Source organism: Spodoptera frugiperda, chromosome 18 (genome assembly GCF_023101765.2).
Source record: "Spodoptera frugiperda isolate SF20-4 chromosome 18, AGI-APGP_CSIRO_Sfru_2.0, whole genome shotgun sequence".
NCBI classification, from domain to species: Eukaryota; Metazoa; Arthropoda; class Insecta; order Lepidoptera; family Noctuidae; genus Spodoptera; species Spodoptera frugiperda.
This window is the reverse complement of record NC_064229.1, coordinates 6,571,109-6,584,041: the sequence shown is the minus strand read 5'-3', so window position 1 is coordinate 6,584,041 and position 12,933 is coordinate 6,571,109. Positions and strand designations below refer to the sequence as shown.

The following is a 12,933-nucleotide window of genomic DNA, read 5'->3' as shown; positions in this document are numbered from 1 at the left end:
AAATTGCATTTTAAGTTGGTGAAACAATCGACATCCTATAGTCCCTAACTAAAGCAGGATGCTTCAAACTAAATTGTTGCCATGAGTAGTCACGCCCACTGGCCGGTATTCGGGCTCGTTGCGACGCGCACGTGGCTCCAGCACGTGATATGCGCACACGCACTTGACCTAAAACCACTGAATAAATAATTACAGAAGGTATAACATGAATACTATGTAGTTATAAATAGATTTATTTGTTGTTGCTACTAAATATATACCTACAAGGTTTAGGAAATCTTACTCATCGTTTGTTTCTTTACTGTGTTAAAGTTTAGTATTGTTTTGACTCATTTAAGACAAGAATGAATATTTTACTTTTTCTCTCATAATCATGCAGTTTATCAATAACTGACTCCACATCACATCACAATCGACTGAGCAGTCAAAGTCAAAGTCAAATCAGGTATTCCAATTAAACCATATACTTAGGTACTTTTGAAACGTCAACAAAGAAAGAAATAAATAATAGTCTGTCAGTTTGTCCGTCAGTTAAGCTAGGTGCTTAGTTTAGACGAAAAATAAACGGACTCGTAACTAAATAATTATAGTTGTTAATACCTATCTACAGAATTTCAGACTGCTGTAAGTAGTTAATAGTTTAAAAAACTATTGTTATAATAGTCTGCATTCGACTCATGCGTCAATGCACATCTGTTGTTAAACTAAACCTTTTGTTAGTGTGTTTGTATGCGCGAGCGCAACGCCCTGGGGAATGACCTTGCGCATGCGCGTAGCACTAGCACTTGTAACTGTAGGTGTCTGCCGTTTTACCCTTGACTACACCGACACATATATCAATATTAAGTATATCGTATTCACATTGGTAATTTAGGTAAACTAAATATGTTTTTGATACCTAAATATTCAGTTAGGTTCTAACTCCATTGTAAAGTTTTTTATTATTGCAGCTTGATTTAATATTTTCACAGCACATCATTAAATGAAGAATTAAAAAAGGATAAGTTTTTTCGGACATAACACAGTTACGACTGAAGTTCCCTTTCGCGTCATCACGCAAACTTGATTCACCAATGAAGTTACTTAGGAACCTACTGTAATAAGTAGTTTCACGTCTGGCTGATTTTTTAAAGGGTCGACAAGGCCAAGTTACCTACTTACCATGAACCAAGGACATGGCACATTGACACACCAGTACCCTTAGTACCAGTTTGCTTTACGTTGAACAAAAGCGTAACGAGAAATCTAATTGGTTGGTTCATTCGAGCCAGCGAATCTAATAGGACTATTTTATTAGTTATAGAAGCTAGTTATAGGACTATTTGTGGTTAGAGTGCACAACTACAGGACAATTTAGAAATCTGTAAATAATTAGAAAAAAATTACCACCTCGGGAATCAACTATAATTATTATAATTTTCCTTATTTATTGCGATTGGTCACTGGGTCGTTTGGGTGTAAGATTGTTTAACACTAGAAAAAATCATATTATTATCTAATATTACATATGGATTATGGATAATATTACCTATGGATATTTAGCAAAATATGTAGGTAGGTAAATAGACAAGGTGTGACAAATTCACACTTTAATTTCAGTACCTAAGCAATTGACGCATTAATCATTATCATAATAGCAGGTAGCAGACTACGTAAACACCATTAAATACATCACGTTACTGTAAACAAGGTGTGTAATTAAAAATAAATTGTTTTCAGTGTTTACAAACGGTTATAACGTTCTGTGGCAATAAACCTAGAAATTTGACCTCGGACAGTGACACTTTTAACCCCATCATATCGTATTTAAGTGATTTCTATAGATTACCTCTGTCCTATGTGATAAATCGATTGCTTAGTCGGAACTTTGAAAGATAATCTTCAAGTAGCTTTTGGGGGTAACGAACTTGTAATCTGAAGTCATGAACAGGCACAACCAACACCATCTATTGTCTACATTACGTACTACATAACAATTATTGCGTAAAGCGCCATCTCGTATCGAGTAGCATAACAAAAATGGTGTGATTCCGAAGTGACTGTGTCACTGTCATTATGGATTGTCAAAAGTGTCAATAATTAAAACTATTTGTTGATATTGGAATTACCTCAATTCTATTTATTTAAAGTGTTATTATTTATTAGTAAGTAATAAGTAATATAAAAATGAAAGCCCTTATTCAACGTGTAATGAACGCCAAAGTTACCGGTGAGTTTATGCACAATATTATTTGAGGTTATATTTTGAACAACATTGCATTGAATTAAAAAAATATCAATGAAAACATATTTTAAATCATTCTGTACGATACCTGTACCTCTCACTTACTAAAACTACTCTATATAATTTATTACCCCTCAAAAAATTTGCAAGATTATTTATCAAATTGAAAAAATAATTATACAATGTTTTATTTTCAATTTTCACAGTAAACGATGAAGTAATTAGCAGTATTGGACAAGGAATGTGCGTCTTTATCGGAATATCAAATACGGATAGTAAGAAAGACATGGAATATATGTAAGTTAACTTTTTATTTAAATGAAAACGAAAAATCTACCGTCTCGTGCACTATTTGTAACTATTTCAAACCATATGGACAGTCTATGAACAAGTAACATATTATATCAAAAAAAAAATATAGTTGTACTAAAAATATGACTTGTGTGATAAAAAAAATCTAAACCTGTTTCTCTGTGAAACATAGACTAAAAAATAAAATATTCAATAAACTTTTTTTAACTATGATTGAGGTAGCAGATGGTAATATTTTTTTAATGTTTCATTATTAAACTTAATATTTACCAGTAGACTCCATAAAAGATACACAATATGTTCGAATGTTTGCTTTTTTTTACACCAATTACTTTTCCAATTGTGGACCGATTTTCAAAATTCTTTCTTTATATTTTATTTAGATGTACTAGTAACTAGTAAGTCTTATTATGTCCATTAATTTATTTCCAGTGTACGTAAAATATTGAGCATAAAGTTATTTGATGATGAATCACAAAAGAAGTGGAAGAAGAATGTATCAGAGAGAGATTTCGAAATACTCTGTGTCAGTCAGTTTACTCTGTACAACACATGGAAGGTGAGAAATATTTATTTATCACACCTTTATTCATTAATTTTTAAAATTGATTTGTTTGTAATTAGGCACTTTTCCAGAATTTATGATATTAGTTACCTACCAAGAATTTTCTAAAACCTAAAAATATGTACTAACATGGACCTGGGAATTGAACCCAAGATATCTTGTTTGGAAGTAGTAACCGTTCAACTAACAAAGCAGTCAATATAAAAATATTGGTAAATGTGCACTTTACATGTTTGTTTTGTTGCAGGGTACAAAGCCAGACTTCCACCATGCAATGCCAGGCGATAAATCAAAGGAATTCTATGAAAACTTCTTACAAATGTTGAAGAATGCCTACAAACCAGATAAAGTCAAAGGTATTATTTTAGAATTATATTTCATTATCATAAAATTTAAACTATGTGAAATTATTCAACTTCTACAGGTCTATATTGGGATTATTTTTATAATCATTGAAATCTTAAAATCTTTATAGGTCTTATACATGTTTTTTTATATGATACATGCCGATTGCCGATGTAATCGAGCAGACGTATTACCTGATGGTAAGCAATCGCCGCCGCCCATGGACACTTGAAACACCAGAGGCTTTACAAGTGCGTAACCGGTTTTTGGGATTAGGAATTTAAGGGTTGTTGGGGAATCGGGAATTGAGAAATGGGTAATTGGGTCTCCGGTAACCTCACTCACACAACGAAACACAACGTAAGCGTTGTTTCACGTCGGTTTTCTGTGAGGCCGTGGTATCACTCCGATCGAGCCGGCCCATTCGTGCCGAAGCATGGCTCTCCCACACTTAAATGCTACACCTTCTATTTTAACTGTTCAGTTCAAACTACACAATTAAATTGTATGGTGTATAGTGTCCATTACATTTTTAAATGGTGTAAAAACCCAATTAGGTATTATGTATACTGGAATTTTTGAGATTTCGAATTTTTAATCCGAAATCCGTGTAGAAGGACTTATGATGATAATTACCCTTGTTTCAGATGGCAAGTTCGCAGCCTACATGCAGGTAAGCATACAGAATGACGGGCCAGTCACATTCGAGATAGAATCACCAGCCAATCTGCCCGATCCCAAGGAACGAAAGTGCAATAATGGTACAAAAGTAGAAAATAAAGAGAGTCAAGAAGAGATTGTTGATAAGGTATAGATAATGATATTGATATTGTGTAGAAACTATGATATTTATAATTGATATTATTTATAAGCAATAAATTATTTTATAAAATGTTGAAAAAGATATTTGTTTTCCTAAAATCTAGTTTTAACATTGTACTTAGATTTATCGGTCAATAATTCAATCCAATCTGTAATCTAAGAAAAATGTGTACCTCGTTTTGAGGTAAAAACATTATCATAATCTTACTAATATTATAAATGCGAAAGTTTGTGAGTTTCTGTGTTTGTGTGTTCTATGTTTGTTACTCAATCACGTCAAAACAGCTGGAGGAATCGGGATAAAATTTGGAACAGGGGTAAATTATGGTCTAGAAGCTGGCAGAAGCTAGTAATAAATAAAAACAACAACGTAATTAATAAAAAAACTTTATTTTGAAATAATGGTTATTATCTATTAACATTTGTTACAATTAGGCCAGTGATTATGCAATTCATGTTAGATTATATTAAAAAGTTTTTACAAAGATGATATGCCTACGCTACCTCTATCAGGTCGTCACGCGACGCCGCTACGCATAGAAACATCATTCTTCATGCACACATACGTGATCATCTGATCATGTTAACAGATAATCTACCAAAAATTCAAATCCGTCATTACATTAATTTCTAAACGAGTAGAAAATAAACTAAAAAATAAAATAAACTCGTATAAAAAGTTTAAATAAATGCATTTTATAAATCCCTCTATTTAAATATTAAGATAATGAAATTCAACAAATGAGATTAAAGACCCCTATGCAGTGTCGAATATTAAAGATTATGTTAATTTACTTGTATCAATTAGCTGGAGTGCCGCATGATTATTATTTCTATACCGCGAAATATAGATATATAATCATAAATCTTCATGCTTAGTACGTTACGCCTACACAAATGTACATCAATTCTTAGAGAATTTCCCTCGTCTCCGATCAAGGCACTAATCGTTTTGGTATATTGCTGATACGTTTCCTCACTCCTAAATTCACAATATCAATGGGTTAACATATTCGTACAAGTGAAAGAGTACAATTTCAAGTTCTTAAGATAATTCGACGCACAACTTGGAGATCATAAATGAAACTGACAATGGTATTGAAAGATCGCGCGATTCTACAGTTCGCTGATTATGGTTCCCAAGTTCCACGTCGCGAATCTATTAACTTTACAATAACTATCGAATATTACTATTACAAAAATATCTATAATCTATTCTAAATTATCCAAATGATGAAACTGTTACTGGGATAGGCTAAGGATGTAATTAACAACATATACCCTTCCAAAATGTAATGGACGTTGCAATTTACGTGTGCATTAATTTAATGGCGTTACTAGAATTTGCCAATACTACCCAAATTTAGTTGATTAAACAAATAATAGGAAGTGAACTAAATGCATTTTTTATTATGTACCGTTAAATGTATTTTAAAGCCAGTGCTTCATTCGAGGTGCGCCTCAGATTGAGGAAGACTGATCCAGTCTGCCTCGAGCTGAGGCCTAAAATAAATAGAGGCTCGAGTGTTGTCATCGCAGGTTCATTTAACTGTCGAGGTGTCCCCGAATGAAGCACTGGCTTTAGAATAGAGTCGGTTTGCGCATGCCGATAGCTGGCGGCGACTGTTGTGTCTGGTCTTCGCCGCGTGGTGGTGTAGGTGGGTCGTCAGTAGTTGGTGTTGTCTACCAGAGGCCGGAGGAGTAGCCGCCGGGCGGCACGCGGCTGGGGTTGCTCATTAGGCTATTGCCGTGTATTGACGTCACCGTGTTGATCTGGCCGTTCATCGATTTGTAGCCGTCACCGGTGATTGGGTTGCCTTCTGAAATCAGTAAATTGGTCTCGTTAGCATTGTAATCAATAGTGCGAGCGTACATCTAAAGCAACTGTGTTACTTCGGTGGAACTTTAATATTGTGAAAACATCTAATGAAATGGAAATTTTCGAAATCAGTCTTGTTATAAAACTACTTGATATAAATTATAATTTTCTTCATGCAAAAATACGTGTGTTGAAATAACCCTAACTACAAGTTGTATTAAAGACCTAAGTACAAAAATAACAATTTATAATTTACTTATAGATTATAAAACAGCAGTAAAAGATACAATTGATAAAGCTAATAGAAGATACCAACATTACCTACATAATTATTTATAAAGCCAAAGTACCTATTGAAATAAAACTAATCCTACAAGTAATAGAAAGAAGAAAGAGGCGACGTGCGTAAGAGGAAAGTCAATCTGAGTTTGGCACGTATTTACACAACTTTACACAGTACAACAACGAATACTCGACAACATTACAAGCGGGAGACGATAACAAGCGCTATTGGACATCACAAGCCTACACTGCTTCACTAAGAAGAAACGGTCAAACTAAACCCTAGTTTGAGCAAATTATAAAACGGCAATGGGTGCTCAATTTAAAAACACCAAGGTATCGTTCTTCGGTCCCTTTGTATGTATGTACAGCAAACTAAAAGTGTTAAGCTCCCTCCGATGATTTCGTGTGGTTGACAAATTTCATCAAAGTCATTGGTGCGAAAACAACAGCATTCCTCCAGTGTAAACTGAGCACCCACCCATTTCTCTTCGGCGGACATAGTCTACATAGTACGTCTTAGGTCGGAAGTCCTCTGCATGCCGATTGCGATCAAATAGGTATCCGGGAACGTGTTTGTGGAATATAGGCGGGAAACCGGTCAGAGTGTGCGGCCCGGGGACCAGGGCAGTCTGCAGGGGGATCACGTCGGGAATGGGCCCGTCCCGCTCGTATTTAAACAGCGTCGGCGGAGGATCAGTATTGGCTATCAAATATGGATCAATGGGCCCATCCAAGGTTGGAATTGGATCGTACTTGTAATCAGGAGTAGGCCTCTCGCCTAAAGCGGAATGCATTCCAACAAATGCGTAAGGTGGCAGGGGATGGTATGGAATCTTATGCTCTTTCGGCTCTAAATAGTGCTGAGCTGGGAACGGTGGCCAGTGACGGTTTAGAACAAGTTGGGGTGACAAAGAATCTGGGTCTATTACTGGATGTTCAACTTCTGGATCATCGGATGCCAAGCCGAGGAGTGTGTACGGGGTTATTCTTGTGGTGAGACTGGGTTTCATGGTGGACTCTACGTAGTAGTTAGCGGGTTTCGGGGGCCAGTCACGTGTGAAGTATCTGTGGGTGGGTTGTGGGTGTAGGAGCTGGGTGTTGGGGTCGTCGGGGTCGGCACCTCGCTGGCTGGCGGCGGGGTGGCGGCGGCGCTGCGGCGGCACGGCCACTCCATCGCCTGTCACCGGATTCCTCTTCGGTGGACCGTACGTTGCTACCATTCACAGAACAATTGGTTTTCATTCGATCTACCACACTAGTGGAGGCCTAACGTTGTTCATGTTCTGGTGAGAGACTAACTTAACGTAGGTATACCTCTAGCACTTAAATATAATTATTATCATTATTTCGCGTGCAATAACAGACACTGTAGTTAATTGTTATACAAGGTGTCTCAAAAGAAAGTTCACATTTAAATCTTTTTTTAAAAGAAAAGTCTTAGCTTTATTGAAAAAAAATTGATTGTACATTGAAGTACACTGTTTGGGAATTTATTTTAAAAAAATAACATCGTCCAAATGTAAACCGTTGCGCTCTCGGCATTCATTTAGTCAGGCACTAAAATTGCCTATGACAGCTCGGCAGGTAGTCTCCGTGCATTTCATGACGGATATTTTCTTTTAATTGTGCCAGGGAAGTCGGTTTATTAGCGTAAACTTTTGTTTTGACATAACCCCACAGGAAAAAATCCATAGGCGTTAAATCGGGACTCCGTGGAGGCCTATTTATGTCACCTCGCCTGGATATTATTAATTTGTTCGGAAAAATTTCTCGAACTCGAGGCAGAGATCTGTTGGACGTGTGTGAAGTTGCTCCATCCTGCTGGAACCATGTTCTTTGGTTGTAACCAGGAAAGTTTTCCAGTTGGGGTACGAAAAACTCGTCTAACATCTCCACATAACGCTCTGAATTCACTGTGAGTGTGCGTCCCCTTCAATCTTCAAAAAAGGGCCGATAATTCGGCCACGTTTTCGGCTGTTCTTGATGTTCTTGGCCGCCCGGATTTTGGTTTCTCCAGAGTTGACCCAGTCTCTTCAAACTTCTTAACCCATTTGGCAATGAGTCGAGTGCTAGGCGCATCATTTAAGTGACGAATATGTCGAATACTGCAGAATTTTCTACGCGCTACAGTCGCCGAATTACCGTTTTTGTAAAACTCACGTACGAACAACCCACGGTCCGCACCAGAGAAACGGTCCATAGCGACTAAATTCCCAAGAGCCAGACTACTGACTGACATACCCCCCGCGCCCCTCAGAATAGTTGCTTTCGCGTAATAAAATAAGCAAATGTGAACTTACTTTTGAGACACCTTGTAGTAAGTAATGTTTTGTTATACAATTAATATTGTAGTTCGATTATTTCTGTATTAAATCATTCAGTTTAGAATTATTGTGTAATCATGCTTCATTCTAAGCAAAGCACGGCTCGTTTGTTTTAATTTGTTATGTCGTAATGGTTGTTCGTAATGATTATTACAATGTGAGTCGTATTAATTGAATTCTTGTAGACATTAATCGTGAGTAGAAGTGAAGAAGGAAATCAGAGCGTATTTGTATTGAAATACATAATACATAGTAGTAAGAAGCGTTTTCTTCCTAGCGTGCACGAGTGCCAAATGTTTGGAATTGAACACGATCCGAGAAAATCGCACAAAGAGTCGCAAAATGCTCACAAAAACCAATAGAACAGAGCATATCGCAGTTTCTGTGAACGATCTCACACACTCAGAGCATGGAATGGATACTTGAATAGTTTACTCACTAATCGCATAGATTTACATTCGTAAACTAACACGAAACATTACTCCGAATGACTTTCCGGTCCGATTCAATTGATTGCTGTCCAATTATTTTAATGGACGCGCATAGGCTTTAGGCTTAAGACAAACATCGCATCGGACAATTAACGACCGTAAAATTATACAGAAAGTTCACAAAGACGTTATTAACTTACAACTTAGAACGTGCAATTAAACATGTTGAGTACTGCACTATGAGATACTTTTGGCCTAGTCTTAATTGGTATCCATTCCATTCCTATTATTAAACTGACGACAGCACATCAAGCTACCCTGCTCTAAATCCCTTTTACAAATTCTCACCATCATCAGTGATAATTGAGAATCTATGAAGGAATTTAGACAGTGTACAATAGTTTGATGTGTGGTACAAGTAGTCTCGGATCCGTGCCGTTTCCGTGAGCGTTACTAGCCGTGCTCGGTTCGTGCCTACATCGATATCGACTCACAGTGTCCACCGAGGCCCATCTCACCTCGGCTGGGTGTAGAGGTCGCGCTGCCGTTGCCCATCTTCGAAGGAGAGTGTGTGGGGCTTGAACCGTTCATCTCAGAGTCGCCGAACTGAATGTGACTGCGGATTGTGTCAGTCACCATCGGAGATACCGGGTTGTTTACAGCCTGGAACAGTTTGGACATGTGTATGAGTTGCATTGCCATTAAATAAAAAGAATAATCTGGAATAAAAATTGATTAAATACTGTACTATGTCAACATTTGAGTCATCAACCTCGTATTTGCCATTTTATTTTGAAATAATTTCACAAGGTATCAAGTTGTCATAAAATCAAATAGCTACTTAAATACTGGGTGATATGAAATTCATGAAATCACCGAATTCAAAAAGTAAGTACCTCGAATCCTGAATCAATAGCAGAATAAATATAACACAGAAAAATAAATCAAAGATTAAAATGCTCAAAGGGGCTCTTTATCATGAGCAGCGTGCGTAGACGCAGCGCGTAGCTTATTCTCCCTCTGTGACTCGAAACTAGTCGAACTTTCCTCCATTAATTTACGTGAGTAAACCATGATATTCAGTTAATTTACTATATCTCACGATAGTTATAATAAAAATATATTAATAAAATGCGTAACTACATCGCTAACTGTGTTGTCACAGGATGTAATACGTCTACGACAGCACTTTGATATCGATTTAGTTTTACCGTTCAAGTAATTGACGCGTCATTAGACCACCCCGTCATTCGCCGTGGGTGTTGTGACGCTTCGCTTTTATAGGGAATTGCATCCAGCTAAAGTAATCGTCTTTTAATTAATGTTATGCTACCATGTTGATTATTACAGGACCTGCTTGTTACATGCAAAGTAGCCGACGCGGTGCTCGTTACATTTAACACAAGTAATAAGTAGGCTCTTGGGAATATAAAATACCAACATACTCGGAGTAAGTAATACTTGTCTAAATAATTATGTATGCAATTTGTTCTATGTAGTAAAGACCGACCACTGTGTTATTTCATCTGAGTAAAAGACTAAAAAATAAACTGAGTTTATAAATAGCATCTGTTAAAATTGCATTACTATCTTTCGATTGAAATCGGGTCTATAAATACTCATTTGTGGTACCATATTTTTCTGGTTTGGTGCAGAATCAAATGGGTATCAAAAATATACTAATCATTTACATGACTACAATACAAATAATAATTAATCCCTCAAATTACTTCTAAATACGTCAACAACCAACCATAATCAGAGCTATTAATATTTTCGCTCTGCAACTGAGCACCACTCAAAAAAAGCTTAATAATGTAAAAGGAAACCTGGATATGCGTACTTGTGATTGACGCACCTGTCCGAAGAGCCTGGAGTGCGTGTCTCGGGGGCGAGTGGGTGTGTCGCGCACCACGCGAGGTTTGGTGGCACCATTCTTCACTGGGCTACCATCAGTCTGATCCGCGTTAAAGATCTCCGCAATGCAGCTCTTGGGCGCGTTCGGCACCCTGTGGACAAAAATAAATAGACGGTTAAAAAATGCAAATATCACAACATTTAAACCCTAAAAACGGACCTTTTTCCTTTATTATGTTGAAATTAATCTATTAACTGATTAAAAATGAACGTAGATATAACAACGACACATCTGAAGCTTCATACTTTTGATTTACGTTTTTAATAACCCATAAATATTTAATCCACTTTTCCATTTTTCACCCCTTAATAACATCAACCCTCAGTTTCAAAGCCAATCCCTAACCAAATCGAAATTCGATACACGAATGCATTAACATTTAATACTTGTAATGACATGCAACTGGACACGACACGGAGGACATCCCTACCTGACCAGTGCGCGAGGGGACCGCTTCCGGCTTCGAGGGAACACTTTCATTTCCTGATCAAATCGTAATTTGAACTGAAGGGGTCGCTGGTTTACGTAAATATCATATTTGTTTGGGAAACATTTCAATTTCAAAATCTTTCATGTGGAAAATGTGTGATGGCCAAATTCTGATAGAGAGAGGCATTGGAAATGGATGATCACTATATGCACTTAAAACTGCACTCCAAAACAATTCAGATTCAAAAGTTGCTTAAACTTGATAACAAACAATAAAAAAGGCATTTTACGAGCTCAAGCAGACATCACAAATTCTGTAGCGACATTATAATACAGTCGTATTTAACTTTTACTTTCGTTTTATGAAATAAAATGCTTTTATTGAGCTGCATTTTCGCAAAGCAGGTCTCATTAATTAACTGTAAATTCTGTGAAATTTATTTCACATTATAAAGAAGTTTTAATTACGAGGAATCTACCTCTCGTACATTTCAATGGAGGTCACAGAAAGCGTAGCTAACCTCCAACAAAGATGCGAAACAATCGACCATAAAGTAAATTGATAAACAGCTTCCAACTTCAGACTCCTTATTTAAGTGCATCAGAGCCATTACAAACAGGAGAATGGCTAGAAAATATTCAATTACATGGCATCCGCGTAAACCGAGGCCGGCTCTGTCATAACAGTTTAAGTTGGCTGGCAAATCGGCGTAGTTAATGCAACAAGATGGTTAGATAACGGCCGGGTAGACAGAGCAAATACTTGCTTTTATGAGGTGGATGTTATCGGGGCTCGCGATCGCAGGAGCATGGAAGCCACCAAAGACGAAGCAAGTAGCCCTGTGATTGTCAGCAGTTAGCAGCTACATTGCTTGATTAAAGCAAGTTTTATTCCGGTGCAGATAAATTGACGAGAAGTAAATCCAACTTTAAGTTATTCGATATTTTAATATCTTTAAGATATTCGATATCCGGAAAATAATATAGAAATGAAGTAATATTAAATGATGTTATTGATACAGGATGCAATAATCTTCCCGTAAGAAAAAGTCATAATACATAATCAAGCAACTAACAACTGCCTTATTGCTACAAAGATCCTAACCGCAACTGCAGAACACGGAGCGTCCCATCTGAATCGGACAAAGTAAGCCTTTTACAAATTATTTCAAAACACTTACATTTCCCACTTTGTTGAATTAAAATTGCAACAAAAGACAAACAAACACAACGTAAAACAAGAAATAACTTCCCCCTATCGTTACAAACACTATCTAAACAGAATAGTATCGACATTGTACAAATGGCACAATCTATGCAGATAAATGAATCGATAGCGCGCCGCCGCTGTGCCCGGTCACACTTCCTTGCCTTAACAATGACGAGGTACCACACTACCTGTGCAGAGATGGAGGATGGATAGTGCCGCCACTGTGGTTACTGTTAGAAACTGCTCTAG

General features: G+C 37.0%; 2 protein-coding genes across 11 annotated transcripts in view; one reads left to right on the top strand and one right to left on the bottom strand.

Annotated features, from left to right (window-relative positions):
- Window positions 1–2,043: 2,043 nt before the first annotated feature.
- LOC118278100 (D-aminoacyl-tRNA deacylase) lies at window positions 2,044–5,478 on the top strand. Its single transcript, XM_035597171.2, has 5 exons — window positions 2,044–2,209; window positions 2,431–2,521; window positions 2,969–3,095; window positions 3,349–3,457; window positions 4,094–5,478. The coding sequence occupies exons 1-5, from the start codon at window positions 2,167–2,169 to the stop codon at window positions 4,258–4,260; spliced, it is 537 nt and encodes a 178-aa protein (XP_035453064.2). The 5' UTR covers window positions 2,044–2,166; the 3' UTR covers window positions 4,261–5,478.
- Window positions 4,640–12,933, bottom strand: part of LOC118278255 (microtubule-associated protein Jupiter) — a 133,601-nt gene continuing 125,307 nt past the window's right edge. For 3 of the 10 annotated variants that reach the window (XM_035597401.2, XM_035597406.2, XM_035597405.2), the window contains 4 exons: window positions 10,971–11,136; window positions 9,622–9,790; window positions 7,493–7,585; window positions 4,640–6,088 (listed from right to left, as the gene is read on the bottom strand). In XM_035597401.2, the coding sequence (XP_035453294.1) occupies window positions 5,952–6,088; window positions 7,493–7,585; window positions 9,622–9,790; window positions 10,971–11,136 (565 nt within the window). In that variant the 3' untranslated portion in view covers window positions 4,640–5,951. Of the gene's footprint in view, window positions 7,586–9,621; window positions 9,791–10,970; window positions 11,137–12,933 lie in introns of all 10 variants that reach the window. The other 7 variants (XM_035597403.2, XM_050700433.1, XM_035597407.2 and 4 more) reach the window with 5 other exon arrangements.

Bases quoted from the DNA above. Each gene is read 5' to 3' on its own strand.
- LOC118278100 (XM_035597171.2), top strand. From the start codon at position 2,167: ATGAAAGCCCTTATTCAACGTGTAATGAACGCCAAAGTTACCG. The intron at 2,522-2,968 runs GTAAGTTAACTT...ATTTATTTCCAG, and splicing joins AAGAAAGACATGGAATATAT to TGTACGTAAAATATTGAGCA. The intron at 3,458-4,093 runs GTATTATTTTAG...CCCTTGTTTCAG, and splicing joins CAAACCAGATAAAGTCAAAG to ATGGCAAGTTCGCAGCCTAC.